This window comes from Oryzias melastigma, linkage group LG21 (genome assembly GCF_002922805.2).
Source record: "Oryzias melastigma strain HK-1 linkage group LG21, ASM292280v2, whole genome shotgun sequence".
Classification (NCBI taxonomy): Eukaryota; Metazoa; Chordata; class Actinopteri; order Beloniformes; family Adrianichthyidae; genus Oryzias; species Oryzias melastigma.
In genome coordinates, this window is record NC_050532.1 from 18,599,348 (window position 1) to 18,623,500 (window position 24,153).

The 24,153-nt window shown below is 38.6% G+C and overlaps 4 protein-coding genes across 4 annotated transcripts in view; 3 read left to right on the forward strand and 1 right to left on the reverse strand.

The window, feature by feature from the left end:
- The window catches only part of ppig (peptidylprolyl isomerase G (cyclophilin G)), a 4,546-nt gene extending 370 nt beyond the window's left edge, over window positions 1-4,176 (forward strand). Inside the window, exons 3-9 of the mRNA XM_036209771.1 lie at window positions 3-62; window positions 997-1,041; window positions 1,130-1,217; window positions 1,904-2,089; window positions 2,174-2,258; window positions 2,398-2,537; window positions 3,225-4,176. Of these exons, the coding sequence (XP_036065664.1) occupies window positions 3-62; window positions 997-1,041; window positions 1,130-1,217; window positions 1,904-2,089; window positions 2,174-2,258; window positions 2,398-2,537; window positions 3,225-4,176 (1,556 nt within the window). The remainder of the gene's footprint in view (window positions 1-2; window positions 63-996; window positions 1,042-1,129; window positions 1,218-1,903; window positions 2,090-2,173; window positions 2,259-2,397; window positions 2,538-3,224) is intronic.
- Window positions 4,177-6,091: 1,915 nt separating this feature from the next.
- ccdc173 (coiled-coil domain containing 173) lies at window positions 6,092-9,168 on the reverse strand. Its single transcript, XM_024285856.2, has 9 exons — window positions 8,964-9,168; window positions 8,217-8,416; window positions 7,958-8,131; window positions 7,679-7,884; window positions 7,362-7,521; window positions 7,154-7,293; window positions 6,897-7,089; window positions 6,656-6,820; window positions 6,092-6,587 (listed from the first exon to the last, which is right to left on the reverse strand). The coding sequence occupies exons 1-9, from the start codon at window positions 9,010-9,012 to the stop codon at window positions 6,231-6,233; spliced, it is 1,644 nt and encodes a 547-aa protein (XP_024141624.1). The 5' UTR covers window positions 9,013-9,168; the 3' UTR covers window positions 6,092-6,230.
- A 332-nt stretch (window positions 9,169-9,500) lies between these two features.
- Window positions 9,501-17,336, forward strand: phgdh (phosphoglycerate dehydrogenase; the record flags this gene model as incomplete). The annotated part of the gene is given in 13 exon segments (XM_024285849.2): window positions 9,501-9,556; window positions 11,415-11,727; window positions 12,962-13,113; window positions 13,182-13,247; window positions 13,342-13,396; window positions 13,564-13,662; window positions 13,752-13,884; window positions 13,961-14,109; window positions 15,550-15,702; window positions 15,915-16,053; window positions 16,430-16,557; window positions 16,631-16,847; window positions 16,986-17,336. Coding segments are annotated over 12 exon segments (1,584 nt in total). The 3' UTR covers window positions 17,141-17,336.
- Window positions 17,337-20,696: 3,360 nt separating this feature from the next.
- klhl23 (kelch-like family member 23) lies at window positions 20,697-24,094 on the forward strand. Its single transcript, XM_024287311.2, has 4 exons — window positions 20,697-21,493; window positions 21,586-22,818; window positions 23,291-23,443; window positions 23,520-24,094. Exons 2-4 carry the CDS (start codon window positions 21,594-21,596, stop codon window positions 23,831-23,833), a joined length of 1,692 nt encoding a protein of 563 aa, XP_024143079.1. The 5' UTR covers window positions 20,697-21,493; window positions 21,586-21,593; the 3' UTR covers window positions 23,834-24,094.
- The last annotated feature ends 59 nt before the right edge of the window (window positions 24,095-24,153 follow it).

Here is a 24,153-nt window from a genome sequence, read left to right on the forward strand (position 1 = left end):
AGGATCCGTCTTCCATCGAATCGTAAAGGATTTCATGATCCAAGGAGGCGACTTCAGTGAAGGTGAGTTGTTTGCTGGCGTCAGACGATAACACGCTTGGCGGGCCACAGGTTTCCTGCTCCACTTCATTTGCATGCACTTACAAATATATCCTTCATTTTCCTCGTCAAAGCTAGCATCTGGCTCAAAATTGTACGACTGGATAGCTCCAATACTGCGTGTGAGAGTGTGTGTATACATATGGATAATGGGATATGGGGGCAGGCTTACTTCATGTCAACAATCTTTTCTAATGAGCTACACTTCTCTGAAAAAAAATGACACAGGTTTTTTAATTTTTGCTAAAACGATATAATCATAATTTAAAAAGACTAATTGGAAGGCCTTTATATTAGTTAATAGGATAACCAGAGTGAAACTTTAATTCTAATCTTTAAATCTAAGCGGATTAAAAATATTTTTATCAGATTAGTCAAGAATTCAAAGATGTTCTAAAGCAGAAGTATCAAAAGACATATTTACATAAATTTTTAGGAAAAACATTAGTGTTTGGAAGCATTTATTCATATAATTTCAAATGGAGATTTTTTCAATGATTATTATTATTATTATTTATTTATTTATTTTTATTAACCTTTATTTAACCAGGAAGTCCCATTGAGATTAAGGAGTCTCTTTTACAAGGGAGTCCTGGCCAAGAGGCGACAAAAAAAAAGTCAATTTCAGTTAAAATAAAAACATTTCATTTAAAACGGTGGCAGATAAACGAATCTTTCTCTTGTGCTCTCAACTTGGATTTAAAATCATTTAACGGTAGAAGTTCTGTAAGTTTCCATTCCTTTTGTAGCATGTTCCAAGTGGTGGGGGCAGCAAATGCAAAGGCCCTTCTTCCAAAGTCAGTGCAGGCAAATGGAACTGTCAGCAATAAACAGTCATTGGAACACAGTCCATATGAGTCTATTGTTCTCAGGGTACAAAATTTGTTTTACATTACAGGAAATGGAAAAGGAGGCGAGTCCATCTATGGAGGGTTTTTTGAAGGTAAAAAGCTGCAATCCAAAGTTAGAAATTGTCTTTTCAATAAACATTTCTGTGTTTACTAAAATCTCTGTCTTTGTTTTAATCCCAGATGAAAGCTTTGCTGTTAAACACAATAAGGATTATCTGCTGTCAATGGCCAATAGAGGCAAAGACACAAATGGGTCTCAGTTTTTTATGTAAGTACTCTTATTCTTTTTGTACATTTAATGTTTTAATATTTATTATCGACACACAAAATACTTACTAAAAATATGTGGATTTCTTTAGAACAACTAAACCTGCACCACATCTGGATGGGTAAGTGTTTCATTCAAAATTCTTTAGTTAACTGTAGCTAAATTTTGCCTTGGTACATGTTAATGATTGGTTTATTTATTTGTTTTTGTTTTCCCTTAGTGTCCACGTAGTTTTTGGTCAAGTGATTTCTGGCCAAGAGATTGTTCAAACTATGGAGAACCAGAAAACGGATCCCAACAGTCGGCCGTATGCGGAAGTGAAAATCCTCAACTGTGGAGAACTTGTCCCTAAATCTAAATGTAAGTTTCTTTCCTTTTTTTTCTTCATGGTTTGGGTTAAACTTTTAATGCTCTTTATTCTTTCTGTAGCAAAGAAAGATGAGAAAAAGAAAGAAAAGAGGTCCTCAAGCTCCAGCAGCAGCTCCAGTGACTCTGAAAGCTCCTCCAAATCCTCCTCTGATTCTGAAATGTCAGAAAAGGAATCTAAGAAGCAAAAGAAGAAAGCAAAAAAGCTCAAAAAGAAGCAAAAGAAGAAGGAGAAGAAAAAGTGTGTCATTTTTTTCTCACTTACTGACTTTTTGACATCACAAAACACTCAGGGGCCTAATTTTTTTTAATCTTCACAGGTCAGAACCTGAGATTGTTGAAGAGAAAGAGCAAGAGGAGTTGGTTACATCGACCGTACGGCCTGAAGAAATACCACCCGTCCCTGAGAATCGATTCCTCATGAGGAAAAGTCCTCCAGCAGTCGAGAAGCCAAATGAGGACGGAGAAAAGGACCAGAGAAAGAGAGAAGACCGGCCGAGGGAGAAGTTAGTTTCTCTGAAGCAACTCCCGGAATAACACTTAAACTTGATTTCTTTGACGATTAATTTTTTTCTATTTTCTCTTTGCAGTGCGTATAATTCTCATTCAGCATATGACAGGCGATTAGTGGTGACGACTCGATCAGGGAGGAAGATAAAGGGCAGAGGGCCGAGGGTAGGAGCTCTGCATCTGTTGTGTCCGCTTTACTTACTTCAGTTGGAATTACTGAGATATTATGAACAAAGAGTATTCGGTTTCTGTAGTTTTAGGTAAAAAAGGTTTTATTTACATTTTTTTTTTCGTACTTTCATAGAGATACCGAACTCCATCACGATCTCGCTCAAGATCAAGAGATCGTTTTAGGCGGAGCGAAACTCCTCCTCATTGGCGTCATGAAATGCAGCGTCAAAGGATGAGGGCGGTCACAGGGGAGCGCTGGATAAAGGGTGACAGGTGAGCTCACTTATTGATGTAAAACTACAAACTTATTTTTATTCTTAAAAAGCTATTCACTCTGGATACTTTATCCATACTCCAAAGTTTGCTTTTTTAAACACAATTATTTTGATCAAATAATGTAAATAAACAGTGGCAGAACCATGTGTTATGGACAAATACACTGAATGTCCAGTTTAAAAAAATAAAAAAAAGTGAGCTAAAGCAGGAACAAAGCAATAAAATTAGAAGCTACAGTTTTAATCTAAACAAGGGACAAATTGGTCTTAATTTTCTTATATACATGGCCTTAAAAAGGTTTTAAATTTAACTCGAAGAAACTTGTAGGAACCCTGACATATTTTTTGTCCTTAGAATGTAAACAGAATAGGAATACTGTATATGTAGACTAAAGTGAAAACTTAAAACTCAACGTAAGAAAACAGAATCAACTAAACAGTCTAAAATCCGAGCACAAATCAGCGTTAAGAATGAGGCCGTTAACTGAACAGGGTCTATTTACTTTTCCTAAACTTCAATGGTGATCGCTGCAAGCAGCACAACTGCAGCCTCACAGGGTCACCCGAGAGCCGTCTTTGAGCTTTGTTGGGATCAAATGCAGCATTCCTTGTATTGCTTGAGGGTGAAACACGTTTCATTTAAGTGCAGATGCTAGAATTTTTTTTTATTTTTTATTCTTTGCAGAAGTGAGCTGAATGAAGCAAGGGAAGAGGAAGCTAAAGCTCCAAGAAGAGAGAGAAACGCGTCGGACTCCAAGCAAGAGCAAACTTCTGAGGGTAAAAAAGAGAAGAAATCTCGTAAGTCAAGAAGCAAAGAAAAGGAGGCTGCAGAAAAGGATGGGAAGCACGGCACACACAAGGCAAAGAAAAGGGATAAATCCCAGAGTCGCAGTAAAAGCAGAGAGAGGAGCAAACGGTCAAAAAGCAGAGACAGGGGTAAAAAACACAAGAGCGACGACAGGAAGGGTCGATCGAAGAGCAATGACAGAAGTGCTAAAAACGAAAAGGAGTCAGATCAAAGTAAAGATAAAGACAAGGGTCAGGAATCCAGCAAAAAACACAAAGACGAGAGCAAAGACAAGAGTGATGAGAGAACTAGAACAAAGTCTCGCAGCAAAGAAAGAGCATCTGCAAAGGCCGAGCGTAGATCCAGCAGCAGAAGCAGGGATCGAGGCGGACGCTCAAGGTCCAGAGATAAGGAGGAGAAAAGAGACAAGGACAAAGAGAGGGGCAAAGACCGGAGCAGGAGCAAGGAGAGACGACACAACAGCGAAAAGGAGAGCAGGAGGCGCTCGTCTAGAGATCAACGATCAAGAAGTCCAGACAGAAACAGAACGAGAGACTCCAAGAGAAGCCGGCGCTCCAGAAGCAGGAGTCGTGGAAGAGACCACAGCAAAGAGCGGTCCTCTCACCGAAGAGAGCGCCGAAGGAGACGAAGCAGCAGCAGCAGTAGCAGCAGCTCTGATAGGGACCGAGCAGACAAAAAGAAGAGTCAGAGCAGCCCCAGAGCCAAGAGGAGCGCAAAGAGTACCTCCAGAGAGAGAAGGAGCCCAGCGAAACCAGACAGTACGAAAGGCAAAAAGAAAAGCGATAAGAAGAGCCAGTCGACTTCTGGCTCCAGCTCGGACTCAGACTGATGCCCTTTGTAACACCCGCCAAAACATGGAGTATAAAATCCTTGATTTATGTCATCACAGCCTCACTACTTCCACAGCAAATGAGAGGCTACATCTTTTAAAATGTACACAATTTAGTACTAATTTGCAACAGGTGGAGGTTATAGACCTAAAAACCTGCGAGGACAAAGTGCATCAGTGATGAAATTATTTTGGAGCTAAAACTACAGAATGCTACGCAAGAATCATCTTTGGTGTTTTTCATTTGTAATGTTTTGATTCTTGGGAAATAAAAAAAGCCACAAAATTAATTGTTTTTAAAATTCAAAGGTTGTTTTGTGCCCTTCTAGTTTTCTGTTTCCCCCTCAAATCTGGAGACGACATTCATACTGTGACGCATGCTTTATTTTGGACCTTTATTTGATTTAAATTGTGTACTCTGTTATTCCCAGCCCCTATCTAACCCCCTCACATTTTTACTGTAATTTTCTTGTGAACGTGGTGTAAACGGCGAGCAGTTTGAACGAGATTTGTACTCATTGTTTTAAGGCAATCAGCCTGGGTGTTTGTTGATGATGGACAAAAAAACACTTTTATTTGTAATAGCTTTTAATAAAGTAGAGGCTCAGTCCAAAGCATTTGTTTGTAATCAGAATTGCAACAATAAAAAAGGCTATCATTACATGAAAAAATGGGTCTGGGTGTTTTAATGCAATTAAAGACATAAAAGTACGCAAAACTGCTGCTTTAGGTTTGTTAGATGTGTCTGCACGGATTGTCGCTGGTTTTCAAATTTAAGTTAAAAACATTTACAACTAAACATGCAGTTATGGAAAGTTTAATAGTTTTATTAAATATTTGAATTTGACTGTGCTTTCTCTCCACATGTACAGGGGGGTAAAAAGTTCTTCAAGGCCTGTAGTTTTCATCATAGGCATACTTCAACTATGAGAGACACAACGAGAAAAAAATCTAGAAAATCTTGTCTGATATATTTTTTTAAGAATTTGCAAATTATGGTGGAAAATAAGTTTTAAGTCACCTACAAACAAGATTTCTGATCTGTAACTTCTTCTGTAAGAGGATCCTCTGTCCTCCACTCGTTATCTGTATTAATGGCACCTGTTGGAACTCGTTATCTATATAAACAACACCTGTCCACAACCTCAAACAGTCACATCCCAAACTCAGCTCTGGCAAAGACCAAAGATCTGTCTAGGAACACCAGAAACAGAATAGTTTACCTTTCACCAGGGTGGGAAGACTGAATCTGCAATAAGTGAGTAGCTTAATGTGAAGAATATTAGGAAATGGAAGACCACTGATAATCTGCCTCCATCTGGAACTCCCTCCAAGATCAGACCCTGTGAGGTCAAAATGATCACAAGAACAGTGAGCAAAAATCCCAGAACCACATGAGGGACATAGTAAATGAGCTGCAGAGGACTGGACCAAAGTAACAAAGACCACCATCCATAACACACTAAAAACCCTGCAGTGCCAGACATGTCCCCCTGCTAAAGCCAGTACATGAGGAGGCCCGTCTAAAGTTTGATAGAGAGCAGAAGAGGATTGGGATAATGCCCTATGGTCAGATGAAAACAAAATACAACTTTTTGGTAAGAACTCTACTCGTCACAAAGGGACCAGGACGACTGATTTGCTGGGGTAATGAAGGAGTGGCTTCGTAAGAGTGGCCTAGTCAGTATCCAGATCTCAACCCCATAGAAAATCTTTGAGGGAGTTAAAAGTCCATGTTGCCCAGCAACACCCCCAAAACATCACTGCTCTAGAGGAGATCTACATGGAGGAATGGGCCAAAATACCAGCAACAATTTGTAAAAACCTTGTGAAGATTTACAGAAAACTGCAGTCATTTACAACAAAGAGTATATAACAAAGTATGTTTTTAGAGCTTGAATAAACAGCAAACATATTAAGTATAAGGATTTATTGACAAAATGCCAACAAACAAACCAGCATGGAAATCTGCAACACATTTCAGAGTGCGACAATTTCACACATCCCAATCAAAAGGAACAAATAACCACACTACTTAGTCAAAAATGTGTCATCTAAGACCATGTGAATCCAAGTCTCCTCTTTGCTTCATGGATGTCTGCAGCCTCGTGCAGCTTCTTGATATTTTCTGTGGTACAAGTGACGTATCTGGGCATCGGAGTCCCAGTTTCATCCTGGACCAGGTAGGTGGGTTGGACTCCTTTGAAAGTGGAAATGTCCCCAGCTTTTATTCCTCGTCTTGCAGCTCTGTAAAGTGGAAAAACGTTTTTCTTTTTCTCTGCTGCTGAGTCGATAACCTGCTGTGAATACTCCTGAAAGTTCTTTTCCTCCTCTGCAATAAGTTGGGCATTCATCTCGCCATACTTGCGGTCTTCTGTCATCTCATGCTGATCTCTGGCTTGCTTTTCAGCCTGTAATGAATATTGTATAACTCAAATATAATATGGACATTATGTAAAAAATACTTTTTTTCAATTACCATTTGTGCAATGATAAATTGCTTCAATTTCTCGTTCTCTTCTCCTTTTTTCTTGACCTCCTGTTGCTTCATTTCGGCAAATATTCTATCAGCCTCCATCTTTGACATCGTTTCCTCCAGAGTTTTCTGCTCAGAAATTTTGCTTCTCATCTCCTTTTCTTTTCTCTGTAAAAGATATTATACAGCTGTAAAAGGCTTGATGCCGAAACAGGAAAATTTCACGCATGTGAACACAAGTTACTATGATTTCTCTGTGGTCAGTGATCGACTTCAGCATCGCAGCTTTCTTCTGCTGCTGCTCTTGATGAAGTAGAGCTTGTCTTGCATCCAATTCTTCTGCAGCTTTAGCCGTCCTCTGTTCCTCGTGGAGCGTTTGCTGCTGCTGAGTGACCACCAGTTTGTTCAGAATCATCTCTCTGCGCTCCTGAGCCTCACTGGAAGATACAACGATTCAATAATTTATACCTACCAGACACGTACTGCTTTACAAACTCTTACCGTATTATTTCTTTATCCTTCTCTTTCCGTAACTTTGTCATTTTTTGTTTGGCGGTGAGAAAAAGTTTCCGTTGCTCCTCCTCAGTCTTCTGCTTTTGCGCTTCCATTTTCCTCAGATGGTCTCTTTGTTCGAGGTGCTCCTGAAAACATACATCTATGTGACTAAAAAAAAAAATGTAAATAATAATGTGCGGCAACAAAATCTTACCATGCAAGCTTTCTTGATGTTTCTTTTGTGCATGACTTGTCGTTCTGCAGCAGTTCTTTGCTGGCTCTGATGGAGTTCATAGAGACGCTGGATTTCCTCTTGGTCCTTCTGCTTTTCCTTCAGCTCTTGTTGCTCTCGAGTCAACTCATTTTCCTTTATTCTAGATAATAATACAAATAATTTCAGATGAAAACGTGTTTTTGGAAGTTTGTGCCATTTTTGTGATGATGAAGGGAAGATATAAAAGAAATGTATCTTAAAATTGTATCTTTCTTTAAATTGTTAAGAATACTAATTAGTAATCACAGAAGTCTCACTGGTTTTTCAGGTCTTCAACAAAAACCCGCCTCTCACGCCTCTTCTGCAGTGTCTTCTCCTCCTGCTGCTTCATGGCCTCATCCTCTCTGGTCTTGATCTTCTCCAGGATCTCTTTCTCTACTTTCTTAGTGGCACTTTTTGTTTGTTGTTTTAGTTCGATTTGAGCCTCTCGCTCCTTTAGCACCTCGGTAAGCAGCAGGGCACTCTGTAAAGTTAGCAATTGCTGCTTAGAATCAAGACTTAAAGAGGGCACTGTGACATACTAAATGTTTACTCACGTGTAATCCTTTGACCCTGTCGGTTTGATAATAAAGTTGCATCTCTGCCTTTTTAACAGCCTCTTTCCTCTTTTGTTCCCTATAGTTGGCCTCCTCTAAATCCATCTGTTTTCGTTTTTCCTCCTCCATCTGCTCTCGAACCTTTTTCGCCTCCAGCTTCTTTTTTCGTTGACCCTGAAACAAATGCGCTCACAGTTCACCTTCAGAACTCTCATAACAACCTCGTCTGACTTTATAAAGGCAAACCACCAATACTCACAAGAACAGTATGGGACCACTTTTTCACCATCTCTTTAGAGTGGAGGTGCAGTTCTTCTCTTTGTTTAGCTGCCTCTCTCAGACGCTCCCTTTCTTTATTGACCTCATTTGTTTCATCTGCAATTCTGAGCCAGTCGGCCTTCTTTAAGACCAGGACTTTTTTTAAATCTGGGGGCTGGATGTTGGCTTCTTCTGCTGATCCTTCAAAGAAATGATTTTATCACCACAACACAACCTTCTCGTTGACTGTAAATTCTTTAGAAGACACACCTTAATTTAAATTCTTTGTCTGGGCATATAGTGTGATTTTACAGTTATTTTTTAATACCATTTTAACATGGACACGTAACTAATCAATATGTGATCTGTGTTTATTATGGTGTGGGTGAATACTCGATTCTGATTGGCTGCAGGGTGTCTATTAAAATAAATGTATTCCCAAAAAAGTTCGGGTCAATTAGCCTGAATGTTCTGTATTACTGCGCTGGCCTGATCACCAGAAAATGCTTTTTAAAAATACACATTTGATTATCAAAGTCCATGCTGGTTATTTCTTGTACTAAAGGCGAGCTAGGAAAACTACTTCATGAGCTTTTTAATTTTTAATTTTTTTATCTTTACATCTCCGGATTTTCGATATTTTCCGATCATGGACACCTCATTGGACATTATACATTACATATAAGATACCCGTGGTACATAAAATGCTTTCAAAACGCCTTAAATGTACTTTCTTTTAAGTTCTCACCAGTTGTATTGAATCCTCTTCCACGGCCGCACTGATCCGGTGATGCCATTTTTATTTAAGGTAATTACATTTACTGTAAGTATAAATTTAGAAGTTATTCAAATATATTATATTTACAGTCAAACCCAGTCTCCTAAAGAGCTGAGGGAACCAAAGTGGGTGACTTTTTTTTTGCTAACAGACCCAGCCTCCTGTCTGACACTCACAACCAATCAGCAAACTCGTTAGAACACCAACAGCCAATCAGAGAGCCTCTCTCTCTCAACGTTTTCAAGAGGCGAATCTGGCAACAGGCTAACATTGTTGTGTTGTATCTCGGCAACGGGAGAACCAATCACAAGCTCTTCCTTGTTCATTGGCAAACAGAGTGAGCTCCGAATGAAAAATGACACTCAGGTATAATTTATCAACAAATTCAAAAGAAGTCGCCAAAAGGGAAGAGCCCCTGACGTCACCCTATTCAGAGTGAGGACACCATTGGTGTCTTTCTAGTTAAAGGTCAAACTGGAGCAGTCACGCAGACCACACGTGTAGTAGACAGATTCAGAGGTTTGCAGGGTGACCTGTCCTCCACCTCTCACCTGGTAACAGCTGTGAGTCCCAGACGCCTGCCCAGAATGGAATAACAGTCGATACTGATAGATAATACTTGTCAATAAGCTAATGTTTTTTAATTTTACTTTTTAGGTGCTCAAAGTGTGCTTGGACCAGGAATTTTAGTAGATTTTACAAGCACATATCCGCCATGTTTACTTTTTAACACTTGTGTCATCTAGAAAGTCTCATTTTAACCCACTCCTGTGTTTTCTGAATATTTTAGTTTATGCTATTTTCATGTCTTTTCATAGCAAAAAACCCTAATAGCATCTTTAAAAAATGTGTTTTAAGATAAATGAACATTTTGATTAAAAAAAAAAAACTATAATTTTATTTATTATGTAATTTTAGTTTAATCTGAATAATTAACCAAGTGTTTTTTCTACTTTCTTGTTAATCTGTGAATATTGTTTCTTTTTGAAACTGAAGAAAAATCCACTTACTTAAGTTAAAAAAATATAAAAATTAGTCCAGTCTTTGACTCTATTTTTTATTGATACAAAGTCACTTTAGACAGTTTTGGCTGAACATTAATCTTGACGATTTTAATAAACTACAATTTCTTCAAATCTCACATAATAATAATAAACTAATACTCTATGAATTTTTCTATGAAGCCACAGTGACTTTAACTTGACTTGCATCATTTTACTAAAGTTTTTTTTTTAAATAATAAAGTAAATAATATAGTCCATCATAAATCTTTGATTGGACAAAAAAAAAATGAAGAAAAATCTTAAATTGGTTATGGACTTAACACACTTTAAGACATTCCTGTTGAAATACGGTTGTGGTTGTTAGACATCTATTGAATGACTGTGTTTAAATCAGATTAGACAGCCCGTCATGCGCACTTTAATGAGTCAGGTGATCAACAGTGAATTTAATTTGGACTCACATGATCTGATTTTCTAGAGAAATTGAAGAAAAGCAAGATTAATTAGCTGTATTTTGGTTTTGCTCTGCTAAAATGCTCTTATCTGGACAGCTTATTACACAATAACAAATATGGGTGTAAATAATGTGATAAAACTGGAGAAGGTAAAGTAACACATGGCTACAAAAAAAGAGGCCTAAAAGTTTAGAAAGATATTTGTCTCCTTCTAGAGATTTGTGCTTGAAATTTCAATTATGGTAACTTTTAAAATACTAACTCCATGTTGAAAGAGTCATAAAAATTATAAACTTTGTTCCTAAAGCAAAGAAAGTCAGAATAATTTCTGCAAAAAAGATTTAATAAACTTTTAGTAATATAATATAATATAAAATAGTTTTTTTTTTCATCATAACTCTTCTTTAAAAGTTACATATGACATAAAAATAAAAAAGTTATACCCCATGTGAACAATTAACTTTTATAGGAAACTATTATCATTGATTTTTCATTTTCCAATTTCAATTTAAGATGTTTTTTTTTTCACTTTTCAACTCAAGCCTATAGGACATTTTTAGCCTTATAGTAATTTAATATTTACAATGTTTTTTAATTATTATTTTTGAATTTTCCTTATTTACCCTTGTGCAGTCCTTCTAGCACTTTGGTTTTGTTGTTTGTATTTATTTGTTTGTTTTTCAGTTACTCAGCACTAATGTACACTAATCAAGTAACTAGGTAGAACATTTTCAGTTTTTTTTCACTGTCTTTATTCAGAAATTGCACAATTTTAGCCACTTTTCATTGTATTTTTTACATTTTGTAGAACTTTTTTAAGTTAAAGCCAATTGTGGTGAAACTATTGCGTCCTATACATATAACTATACTAATTGCAGCTGGTTTTAGGTTCTTAAAGAGGCGCTTCCAGTGAGTTTTCTGTTGTCAGAGCTGTAAAAGTGACACCTTGAATTCATCTCCAGTCACGCATGAACGAGTGATGTGCGGGAGGCGGGACCACGCTCGCTTTCAACTCCGAGAAAGGAGATGGGGGAGGAACCGTGAGGAGGACCCATCATCAGTTCACCAACTCTTCCAGCTCCTAGCCGGCTGCCCTGCGACCACAACTCCACAGAGAGAGAAAAAAACATCCCCAAGATGGCCCCGACATCCATCAAATCCGTGCTGATCAGTGAAAGTGTCGATCCCCGCTGCAGGACGATCCTGGAGGAAAACGGGATCCAAGTGACGGAGAAGCAGAACATGAAAAAGGAGGAATTGATTGCAGAGATTGGGGTAAGAAAGGATCTTTTGTCCTGAAAGGCTCCGAGAGCATTGGGTGCACTTTTATTCTCCGCAGAATCAAACCACGTTTTTCTGCTATAGTTTTCGACAGAGGTGTAACATGTAGGTTAATGGATGCATGTAGAAACACGCTTGCTGGATTTTGCACGTGGAGTCAGATGAATCTCATTGCGGTATGGTCTCAGCTCAGTTCCGCCCTATAGGAGCGGGAGGCTGATGCAACTCATCTTTACTTCCCAATAAGCATTCCTCTGCGCACTCAGTTGTGTCCTTGAACTGTAAAGTTTCTTAGATTACATACACTCTAATAAAAAAAGATAAAAATTAGTGCTGCTTCTGAACTTTTATTTGCTCCATCTGATAGAACTGTTGTGCTTGGAGCAGGTTTTCAGGGGCGGATTCATCATGATTTGAGTCCTTGGGCCCAAATGAAGTTGAGGGCACCATCTATAAGATTTCAGTTTAAATCTGCAAAATCAAATAAATAAAAATATATTATGCATCTATAGTTAATGACCCACAAATGAAAATTTGGCATGTTTTTTTATCCTGATGGACCATATCTATTAAGATAATTTCTTTCTATATTTAAATTATTGAATCGACGTTTTTGTTGCACTGGCTGGGGTGTGAGGGGCTGTAAGCTAGCGGGAGAGCAGTACACAGAACATATAACACTGTTCACTAACACTGAGTATGTCTAATTCAATGGTGACACAAATACGTTTTTTTGTCTTTTTTTTTTAATTATTGCAATATAAATGATGAATTTTAATGGCTATTTGGTAAAAATAACTGAACTAAACCTTTAAAAGTCTCATTCTGATCATCTTCTGGGCTGTTATAAGTCTTCCGAGTGGTCTTTTAATGATGATTATGGTGTCAAAATAATAATAAAAAAATAGTTCAATAGAAATTCAGTTGACGTGGAGAAACCCTCCCATTGGGGAGTCGAACACTCTTTTGTTTCTTTGTTTGCTCCTGATTCACAATGATTTGAATAAAAAATACTAAAAAATACTATTTTAGGTTTAATTTTTATTTACATATATCAGAAAAATACCATAAAAATATGTTTAAAACACCAAGAACACAATTTTCATCAGCTTTTGCACCAAATAAGTCAAAGAACTTATTGAGTTATAGTCATGTTCATCAGTAGCATTGAGGGTTTTATATATCCCAAATGTCATGTTGTTTTTTTCCCATTGTGACCTCTTTCTAGCTCTATGATGGCCTTGTGGTTAGATCTGCAACAAAGGTAACAGCTGACATCATCAGTGCAGCTCACAACCTCAAGATCATCGGGAGGGCGGGGACCGGTGTGGATAACGTGGACGTGGATGCTGCCACCCATAAGGGCATCATCGTCATGAAGTGAGTCTCCAGGTGGTGAGTGTGGTCACAGTGAAGACTCCAGTGTAACTTTCCACTGTTTTTCCCAGCACACCGAGCGGTAACACAATTAGTGCCGCTGAGCTGACCTGTGCACTGCTGATGAGCCTTTCAAGGTACAAACTCTCTCTTTTTATATTTGACCGTCTGCAAATAGACTTTTTAATAGCAAGGGAATTGTCAAAAATGTATTTTTTTGGTACTTTTTAGGAATGTGCCTCAAGCTGCAATGTCAATGAAACAAGGGAACTGGGACCGTAAAAAGGTAAGCAGGGGGTTTCCATCTAGCCCTTCGTTTGCAGATGGCTCATAAAGCAATTCCTGCTGCATGGATGGCTCCTCTGTTCATCCACTGGTCCGTAATCACATGTGACACTTGGGTTTTCATTGTTTGGATTTTGGGTTTGTGGTGCTTTATTCCCTTCACTACAGTTCATGGGCTCAGAGCTGTTCGGCAAAGTTCTTGGAATAGTTGGACTTGGAAGAATCGGGAAGGAAGTTGCAACGAGAATGCAAGCCTTTGGCATGAAGGTGGGTTATAGAAATCCAGCATGCTCAGACTTGTTGGTAGTATTGGGATTTAACGATTTTTTAACAGGACAGGTTTTTCCTCTTTTCAGACTATTGGCTACGATCCAATCACTCCTCCGGAGGTGACAGCTAGCTGGGGGGTGGAGCAAATGTCTCTGGAGCAGCTTTGGCCTCTGTGTGATTACATTACCGTCCACACTCCCCTCATGCCCTCCACTGTTGGTGAGCTCTGCTCTTTATCAAGGGATAGATGCTGATGGGGATGAATATGGGATTTACTCTGGCTTTTATTCTGAAGGTCTCCTCAATGACGACACTTTTGCTAAGTGCAAGAAAGGAGTGAAGGTTGTGAACTGTGCGAGAGGGGGCATCATTGATGAGGCTGCTCTGCTGAGAGCTTTGGAGTCTGGACAGTGTGGAGGAGCGGGACTTGACGTCTTTAATGAGGTAATATCTGATGAAAATTGCGTTTTTTTTTCACATATCTTCTCCTGCAATTGTATATGAAGATAATTAAGCCTGAAATTCAATTTTCGTGTATTTTTTTTATTCAAATCACATTGAATCAGGATTATGATGTAGAAATTACACTGGGCAGGACACAAGCTCCCTACTCCAAATGTTAATCATCTAAATATCTTCAGACCAGAATATTTGTGGACTGGTTCATAAATACCCAACCAAACCTTCACTTCCTGTCTGACTCTTAATTCATTTCTATCATGAGGTGGGATCTCCTGTCTTCTTAATTCACACATGGGTGAGGGGACATTTGTAAACAGACAAAAAGAATGAGGGTATACATTTTACTGCAGTTTTAGACTATAATATTTCACTTCTAATACACTTAACCTGTAGTATCTACCCTCGGGTTCATTTAGCAATTCCAAAGATTGTTTACAATGACGTAGGAATGACGCTGACCTACCATCAGTATACTTTTGATTCAAAATGTATCGTTTATGCTCCAAAAATTTTATTAGTTTATACATTTTAGATTTTAAACAAACATAAGATGTATTTAAATAGTTTATTGGAGCTGTGTAAGCTTTTTTTTAAATCATGTGTTTGTTTCACATTGCTTTGACTTTGTCTTTGCTTTGTTTTCTTTATTTATTCATCTTCTTATTCATTATCGTTATTCATATTCAGTTTGATTTCAAGTTTTGTGATTTTTGCTGTAAAAAATTATAATAAAAAACTACTTAGAATTTTGTCTGTTTTGTACAGTTTTAGGTTGATTGTGGAATTGTTTTGTAATTTAATGAAAAAATATCTGTAAAAAAAGAAGCTGAAGTTGTTTGAAAAGAAATGCATCAACTATTGCTACAAATAATGTTTTAAAGGGAAATTATTGGATCAAAATTGAAAAGAAAGTTTGCAAAGCCCCAGATTACTTAATGTTAATAAAAGTTATCTGTTTATCCTTGTATAAGTGTAATTGTGTGTAACTTTTTATGGATTATTTGTCACAGACCAAACACTTCCTGATTTCTTTTTCTTACAAAACTACTCTTAAATTAGTAGGCAATAAACAAAAAAAGCTCAACAGATGTGTTCCTTTCTATGAAAAGTAAACTGCATCCACTGCTTCCTGTTATTAGCTTCCTTTTTTAACGAGAAATGGGTCGACCTACCTAAAAAAATAAAAATAAATACAAAAATAAAAACAAAACAATGTTGCAAAGTCAAAAGTACCAAAAAACGCCAATTTAGATTCTGACTTTTAGGCTCCAACATATTATATATGTACTATAAGGGATATATAAATTAAGAAAGATATTTAACTCAAAACACAAAAATTACAACAGATCTTCTTGATGTGATCCTGATAACTTTTTAAAATGTGCTTATTCACCATATATTTCCAAAACTGAACTTCTACAGGAGCCCCCTAAGAACCGCTCTCTGGTGGACCATCCCAACGTCATCAGCTGTCCTCACCTGGGCGCCAGTACAAAGGAGGCTCAGGCTCGCTGTGGGGAAGACATTGCCCAGCAAATTGTAGACATGGTGAAAGGCAAGAACCTGGTTGGAGCAGTAAGTCCTCCCAGATGTTCATTTTTATCATAAACTGTGGTCAAATGTAATTGCAATTATTAAGTTTTCACTAATTTGAATTTAAGGTATCATTTTTATACAAAGTTTGTATTCTGTCAGGAACTTAAAGACCCTGAATGTCCAAAATAAACTGTAAAAAATGACATGCAAATGAGATTTACTTACTTTTCTGCTTCTGTGTTCTGCTGTAGGTCAATGCTCAGGTTTTGGCCAGTACATTCTCCCAGGAGTCCCACCTCCTCATCAAACTCGGAGAATCTCTGGGAGCTTTGCTTCAGTCCTGCAGTGCTGCTAAGAAGCCGCTCAGCTGGGTTCAAATCACCACTCAAGGTGAACACAGCAAAACCTGAATCTTAAGAAAGGAAAAAATATCTTATTTTCAATCTTCCATGAAAAATAATCATATCAAGAAAGTTTTTCATTCTTAGTTTAAGATAACGTGCCCTAGTGACAATCATTTTTTTTTTTTTTTTTTTTTATAAAATGAGAATTCTTGTTTTTTCTCAGATTTTTTGCTTAAAGGAATGTTTTCAAACTTTACGAATTATTTAGGGTGCAATATTATTAGAAAACTTGTCTTATTACTGGGAGACAACAGAAAACTAGATCCAGCTTGTCTTTTTTTTCATCTAAATTGATCATTTTACTTTGAAATCTGACATTCACTTGTCCAAAAAATGTGATTATTATGTTTTGTTCAAACCAGGGGAGTGCATGAAGTCCTGCGCTGGTTACATGAAGTCAGCTGTGCTGGTCGGCCTGCTCAGTCAGGACACGGAAAGACGCCCAAACCTCATCAATGTGCTGAGCCTGTCCAAGCAGAAAGAAATCGAGGTACATTTAACTCAATCTGACCACCACAAACTTACTTGTCTGGAATTTGAGCTGTCATGTGTTGCTTCTGCAGGTGAGTCAAACACACGGTGCATCTGAAGGTGATGGTGTGTGTAAGGTGGAGCTGGTTGCCAGCGGCTGCAGATACAACGTCAGCGGATCGGTTCAAGGAGGGATTCCGGTCCTGCTTGAGCTAAACGGCAGCGTGTTCCGACAACCCATCGCTCTCTGTGGAAATCTGCTGTTCTTCAAAGCTTCTGGTGGTCCTCAGCTGCTGTCTTCACTGGCTGGTATGAACCATGATAAACTGAAAGTGGGCTATTCACTTTTCAGGAATTTCTTTTTTCTTTTTAAACTGTTACATTTGAATAGAAGTAGGTTAAAACCCCAATTCTCATGCAAAAATCTCAAAATTCTTCACTTTTTAGGTGTGCTGACTGCAAACGGAGTGGAGATTCAGAGTTTCAGCGCCCCCACCGCCCACCCTGAGGATCCGTGGCACTGCATGGGGGTGTCTTCTCTCCTGCCAGATCTGAGTGTCTTGAAGCCTGTGGTAAAGGATGCATCACAGCTTCAGATTTAAACGGAAACAGCACTTAGCCTCCCCTAGAATAAATTCCATCGTAATAAACCTTGTAAAGAGGTCTTAATATAAATAATCTGCCTTGACTTTTGAGTTTACAGCTAACAAGTTGTTTAGAAGTTGCATAATTTAACAGGTAAAACCTAATATTTTTATGTATTTTTTTGTAGATTCTCAAATAAAAAAATACACAAAACGTGTGTCCTCTGTGGTAGTTTTTGTTTGACTCAACTAATAACAGAAACTTGTAAAAACTCTTTAAACTAAATGGATTCTGAGAGATATTGGAGCATATTTAAAGTGAAATCTTCTATTATGTGGGATGTTTTAAAGAAAGTATTTGGAGTTTAGCAAAAACACTGTTTAAATTGTCTTAAGTACTGCCAGTCACCAATCTGCCTCTACTGCGCTCTTCATTGCTGCACTTGATGAACTTTATTTTATTTTATTTTATTTTATTCTCTTAAGAGGAAGACCTCTGTTTTGTATGGATGTCACCAAGAAATATTGATAACTTCTTTCAAATTCCTCTTCCAAAACCGTTTTTTTTTTTTTTTTTTGGCTAGAGAAAACTATACCCTCACAACTTGCACATGAATATAACTTTCATTGATAAAATGAAAGATTTTTACAATAAAATCTGATTTAATGCCTGTTTTTCTGCCTTAGAAATTGCTTTAGAGAAATTGAGTTTACATTGCTTTAAATCTTTAAATATTGAGGAAAATATGTTCAAATTGGATTTTAAAAGTATGTTAAAATGTTGGGGTTGCATGGTGGCACAGTGGTTAGCGATCTCAACAGAAGGCCTTGGTTCACACCAGTTAGGAGCTCACTCATTCTGTCTTTGTCTTCTTCCCACAGTCAAAACATGCTTTATAGGTTTATTTTAACCTCTAAATTGCCCTTAAGTGTGCGTGAGACTATATGAAAATAAATGGATGCTAAAAAGTTTAAAATTTTTTTAAAGTTTACAGGATGTAATTAAAAAAAATAACATTGTGTTTTCCAATTTTGGTTTAAAACATGCTTATTTATTGATCACAAATTGAAGCTTTCTTTGTTTCAGCAGCTACACAGTATAGTTCTACAAGTGCTTCTTTCGAGCGCTGGTAAGACGATTAAAAATGTAGGTGTTGATGAACAAATAAAATATACTTCTTATATAATTTCATAATGAAATTAAATTGTAGATTAAAAAGCACAATAAATAAGTTTGAACTGAGATGCACTTACTTTTACTGCTTCCAATACATAACAAGACAGAAATGTAAATATGAGACGATGCTGCCATCTGCTGGTTTGTTCTGCAGGAACATTAATTTAAAAGTAATCACTTCAACTTTTGCTTTCTTTTTAAACTCAAATGACTCCAAAAGACTAAATGTTTTTCTCCCAAATTAACCAATTAGCTGTAAATGATGTAATGTTTTCATCAATTGGAATCAATATTAGTATTAATAAAAGTGGTTCTTCATTTTCTTAATATGCATTTTAGAGCAAATGTAGGCTAAATTATTAAATAGAAAAAAAAAAAGAAACAACACGTCAATGTAACATAAAGACAACAACCTCCTGATCTTTCCAATACATTATCTCACACAGCGTCACACAGATTAGTGACTAGTCAATAGAGCAAAACATGAGAAGAACCTGCTAAACTTTCAGTTACAGTCTTATGTACTGTTGGTTGTATAAGTTACCATTTATCCCAAATGTTTCACTCTTCATCTTTTCTGCTCAAATATCTTGTTTTGCTGATAGTACAAGTCGAACACATACCACAGATAGACATTGGTAACCTCCTGTGTCTACGCTCCAATGCTTTCTCCCACCTGTTTTGTTTCCACGTCCTAGTCAGCCTATGTCATGTCTTGCATTTAAAGACATTTAAGAGAAACAGGAAATGAGGGCTGAGAAAAACGAAGACGTGAGACCACTTTAACCTTCAGGGTCTTACTGATAAGCCGCTGCAGTCCTGCTCACGGTTCTCACGTGGAAAAATGTAAGAGAAAAGACACTACAGTCTAAACGCAGACTGTCTGGGTTTCAGTGAATGCCCTAATATATTCTCTTTATACTGAAACAGTTCTAAAGATTATTATCAAGAGGACAGAAAATTCAAATCATAAAAATTGATGATGAAACTTTAGCCTCTTTGACCTCTCATGGTGTACTAGTTGGTACTCTAAGAAAACAAGCTGGATTAAGTCTTAATGTATTTTATAATCCTAAAATTGTTCCAAAGATCTTAGTATTAGATTGTACATTCACCACCCACTCTACTTGGTACACCTTGCTAGTACTGGGCTAAACCCTCTTTTGCCCTCAGAACTGCCTTAATCCTTGGTGGCATGGATTCAGCGAAGTACTGGAAACATTCCTCAGAGTTTGGTCCATATAGACATGATAGAGTCACAGAGTTGCTACAGATTTGTCGGCTGTACATCCATGATCTCCTGTTCCACCACATCCCAAAGGCGATCTTTTGGGTTGAGATCTGGTGACTGTGGAGGTCAATCCGTGTATCATTCGTTTTTCAACTTAAAATCGGAAATGAAAAAAGCGGAAAATCCTGGATACACAAATAATAAACAATGATAAAACAATAAACAATGATACACGGATTGAGATCATTTGAGCCCATTGAACTCATTATCATGTTCAAGTAACCAGTCTGAGATGATTCCAGCTTTATGACATGGCGCCTTATCCTGCTGGAAGTAGCCATCAGAAGATGGTACTGTGGTCATGAAGGGATGGACGTGGTTAGTAACAGTACTCAGGTAGGTGATGCTCTATCGATGCTAAAGGGCAAAAACTGTGCCAAGGTAGCCCCCACACCACTACACCACCAGCCTGAACCATTGATACAAGCAGGATGGATCCACACTTTAATGCTGTTGATGACAAATTCTGACCCTACCATCTGAATGTTGCATTAGAAATGGAGACTCATCAGACCAGACAACAATTTTCCAATCTTCTGATGTTCAATTTTAGTGAGCATGTGTGAATTGTAGCCTCAGTTTCCTGTTCATAGCCGACAGGACAGAAGTAACACTTGGTGTCGTCTTCTTCTGCAGCCCAACTGCCTCAAGGTTGGATGTTTGAGCATTCAGAGATGCAGACCTCCGCTGCAGTGATTGGAGTTTCTGATGCCTTTTTATCAGCTGGAACCGTCTGGCCATTCTCCTCTAACTTCTGCCATCAACAAGGAATTTCCATCCACAGAACTGTAACTCACTGGGCATTTTCTCTTTTTCTGACCATTCTCTATAAACCCTACAGATAGTTGTCGATGCAAATCAGTAGATCAGCAGTTTCTGAAATGCTCAGCAACCCATCCGGCACCAGCAACCATACCACATTCAAAGTCACTTAAATAACCTTTCTTTTTCATTCTGATACTCCGGTTGAACTGCAGCAGATTGTTTTGACCATGTCTACATCCATAAATGCATTGAGATGCTGCTATGTGATTGGCTGATTAGAAATTTGTGTTAAAAATCAGTTGAACAGGAAGTGAACCAGTGAGTGTGTGTGCATGATTTAATTTAGGAGGTGAAATGCAAAAGTTGAAAAAATAAGACAATCAATCAACTAATTCAAGTTTAAGTATAGGATGTCATTTGGCTTTTAATTGAACAATCAAAAAATACAGAGCATTTTATTTATTGAGAAAGTCTTTACTTTTTTTTTTTATTAATAATGGCATTTTTTAATTGGCTCTTTTTTCAGTAATTTTACGCATGCGTAAAAATACTGCAGACAAACTATCTTGAAGGCACTGTGCATTTGGTGAAAGATAAAAACATTTAACAACTTCTCTCCAATATTCACGCCTTGCTTTTTTCTTGTTTCCTTCAGTGCAGCAGGGCGCACGGTGCCGTTAATCCACGGGATTAGGTAAAGCTTGGGCCGCATTGGAATAACACGTACAAAATACCATGGCAACGACCGGAGCGGGTGAGAAAAAAAGCGTGAATGGGTCATTTTGGTTTTCAATGGCTTCTTTTCCTGATCTGTATCCAGTTCGCGTTCAGTGTCAGCGCGCGCTCAGCTCCTACTAATGCGAATGCGCCGTCCGTGCGCGCGTCATGAGACTGGACGGTTATTTATAGGCTCTGAGGGGGAATAGCGGTGCGAGGGATTCCTCTGAAGGGCTGCTTGGCTTTGTCAAGGACCTGGACATCAGGGAGGAGATGAGGAGGGGGTGAGGGAGGGGGCAGCACTGCGCACAAATAGCCTAACCAAAATAGGACCGATGCGCCGACAGGGAGCTAAATTGAGGGGGGCGTTTGGGAGGGAGAGGACACAAAAGCGCAATCCATCCATGGAAGGAGTTTAAAGGTAATCCACCTTTTCTATTGTGAAATATGGATTTATTTCAAGGTGAAGGCGGATTCAAAATAAAACAAAATGTGTTGTTGTTTTTCCTATAGGGATCGTGATGTCTCAAACCACCAAAGAGATCTACACGCATGATTTCTGTGATGGGGAGCACGCGGCTCACATTTTGGATGCGCTCAGGCATTTCTACGCGCGCGGCTTGTTCACTGACGTGACCTTGCAGTGTGATGAATCCGGAGAGGTGTTTCCCTGCCACCGAGCCCTTCTGGCAGCGCGCAGCTCCTATTTTAAAGTCATGTTTACAGCTGACATGAAGGAACGATCCAACAGCTTGATCAAGCTGACCGGAGTGGACGGCGGAGTTCTGCGCGCTCTGCTGGATTATGTCTACACCGCGCAGGTGCGCATCACTGAGAGGAACGTGCAGGGCTTGCTGGAGGCTGCAGACCTCCTTCAGTTCACCTCTGTCAAACAAGCCTGTGAGGACTTCCTTGTTCGCCTCCTGGACGTGGACAACTGTCTGGGCATGCACACGTTCGCTGAGCTGCACCTGTGCACTAAACTGGAGAGGGAGGCCCGCAGACTGATGCTGAGCAGATTCACGGAGCTCACTGATCAAGAGGAGTTCCTGGATTTGGACTTTGAGAGAGTGAGGTCAGTGCTTTCTGCTCAGAGCATCACTACACAGAGAGATGAAGATCTCATAGATGCTATTGTGAAGTGGGTCACTCATGGGTTGGATGAGCGCATCCCTTATGTGTCAGAGCTCCTGCACTGCATTGACCTGGATCTGGATGAGATTTATTTCCGATCTTCATTGGAAGTGCACAGACAGTATCTGTCAAAAGATGATGGGAAGCTGAGGTCTGTCATCTTTCAGGCTCTGAGATCCAATGACAAAGACATCCCCACCAGAGGAAAAGTATCCTCCAGCGTGTACATCATCGGAGGATACTACTGGCACCCTCTTTGTGAGGTTCACATCTGGGATCCCATCAGCAACACTTGGGTGCAAGGCAAAGACATTCCTGACCACGACAGAGAAAGCTACAGTGTCACCTTGCTTGGGGGAAACATTTATGTGACTGGCGGCTACCAGACAAATACAGTGGAGGCCCTGGACAGAGTTTCTATCTATAACTGTGATTCTGATGAATGGACCGATGGTTGCCCCATGATCACAGCCAGGTACTATCACTCCTCTGTAGCTCTGCGGGGCTGTATTTATGTCTTGGGAGGATACAGAGCGGGAGCTCCGGAGCGAGAGACAGAATTTTACGATCCTTTAAAAAAGAAATGGTTTTCTGTCTCCAAAATGATCCAAGGTATGCTAAAACATCCGAGGATGATCACAGCTTTTTTCTGAGAAGACATAGACTTGGTTGTTGGATGTACGGATGTTGGACAAAAACTTTCTTTCTGACCTTAGAGACAGCTGGATTGTGTCGTCAGTCGATGGGGTTTGCTCGGTTGTCAGGGAGATGGTTTAGTTGTTATGACAACAGTAAGGAGTCTGTACTTTATCACAAAAACAACTCAATACCTGAGTTTATCTCCTCTTGCGCCCTAACGGGATCACTGAGGCCATGTAAGCACAATTGAGCAAACTCCGTTTGGTGATGAGAGATTTAAGATACGGTTAAAAAACTGGACTATTAAGATGCTTCTCTGTCCGTGTTAAGAGAAATATTGGCCTTATTTCCCAGGAGTTTTTCTCCAGAACCGGGTTATTTCTGCACTGCTAATTACACAAATATTGAATCAAGCTGAAATGATTTAACATTTGTCTCTCTAAAGGTGTAGGAAATGCTTCTGCTTGCACAGTAGCAGAAAAAATCTATGTGACTGGAGGCCACTATGGATACAGAGGAAGCTGCACGTATGAGAACATCCAGATGTACAACCCTGATGTTAACGAATGGAGTATCATTACAATAAGTCCTCATCCTGGTAAGTTTAGTCCCTAAAGACAAAGCAAATTGTATTGATTATTGTTTCCTAAGGTGAAATATTCTTCTTCCTCCAGAGCATGGACTGTGTTCGGTGTCCCTGAACAACAAGCTGTATTTAGTGGGTGGGCAGACGGCCGTCGCGGACTGCTACGACACAGAGAAAGATGAATGGAGACCCGTGTCTATGATGAACGAGAGGAGAATGGAGTGTGGAGCTGTGGTCATAAATGGATGCATATATGTGACAGGAGGATATTCCTACTCCAAAGGGACGTACCTGCAAAGCATAGAAAAATACGACCCTGACTTGGACTCATGGAAGATTGTGGGTTCTCTTCCCAGCCCGACTAGATCTCATGGATGTGTTTGCATCCTTGGTGTTCGCTGACAAAGATTAAGTATTTAATAATGATGTGATAAACTGATTAATTTGCTGTGCAATATTTGTAGGGATATTTTTATACTCTTACACAGAAATACCTTTTCTTTTTCTCAGGAAGTATTTAAATATCAAGCTAATGTGTTTTTATAAGACTCACTGACCTCTTGAATAACACTATTGTTAATTCTGAAATCCTATGAAGTCCATATTAAAATATTGAATATAATATTATGTTTCACAGTTTATTAAAGACTTTCATAAAACCAATTTATACTCTCCAGTCATTATTTTTTTTAGCTTTTAAGCTAATTAAAGTCACTTTATCT

Bases quoted from the DNA above. Each gene is read 5' to 3' on its own strand.
- klhl23 (XM_024287311.2), top strand. From the start codon at position 21,594: ATGTCTCAAACCACCAAAGAGATCTACACGCATGATTTCTGTGATGGG. The intron at 22,819-23,290 runs GTATGCTAAAAC...GTCTCTCTAAAG, and splicing joins TGTCTCCAAAATGATCCAAG to GTGTAGGAAATGCTTCTGCT. The intron at 23,444-23,519 runs GTAAGTTTAGTC...TTCTTCCTCCAG, and splicing joins TACAATAAGTCCTCATCCTG to AGCATGGACTGTGTTCGGTG.
- ccdc173 (XM_024285856.2), bottom strand. From the start codon at position 9,012: ATGGCATCACCGGATCAGTGCGGCCGTGGAAGAGGATTCAATACAACT. The intron at 8,132-8,216 runs GTGAGTATTGGT...CATTTGTTTCAG, and splicing joins AGTGGTCCCATACTGTTCTT to GGTCAACGAAAAAAGAAGCT. The intron at 7,294-7,361 runs GTAAGATTTTGT...GTATGTTTTCAG, and splicing joins ACATCAAGAAAGCTTGCATG to GAGCACCTCGAACAAAGAGA.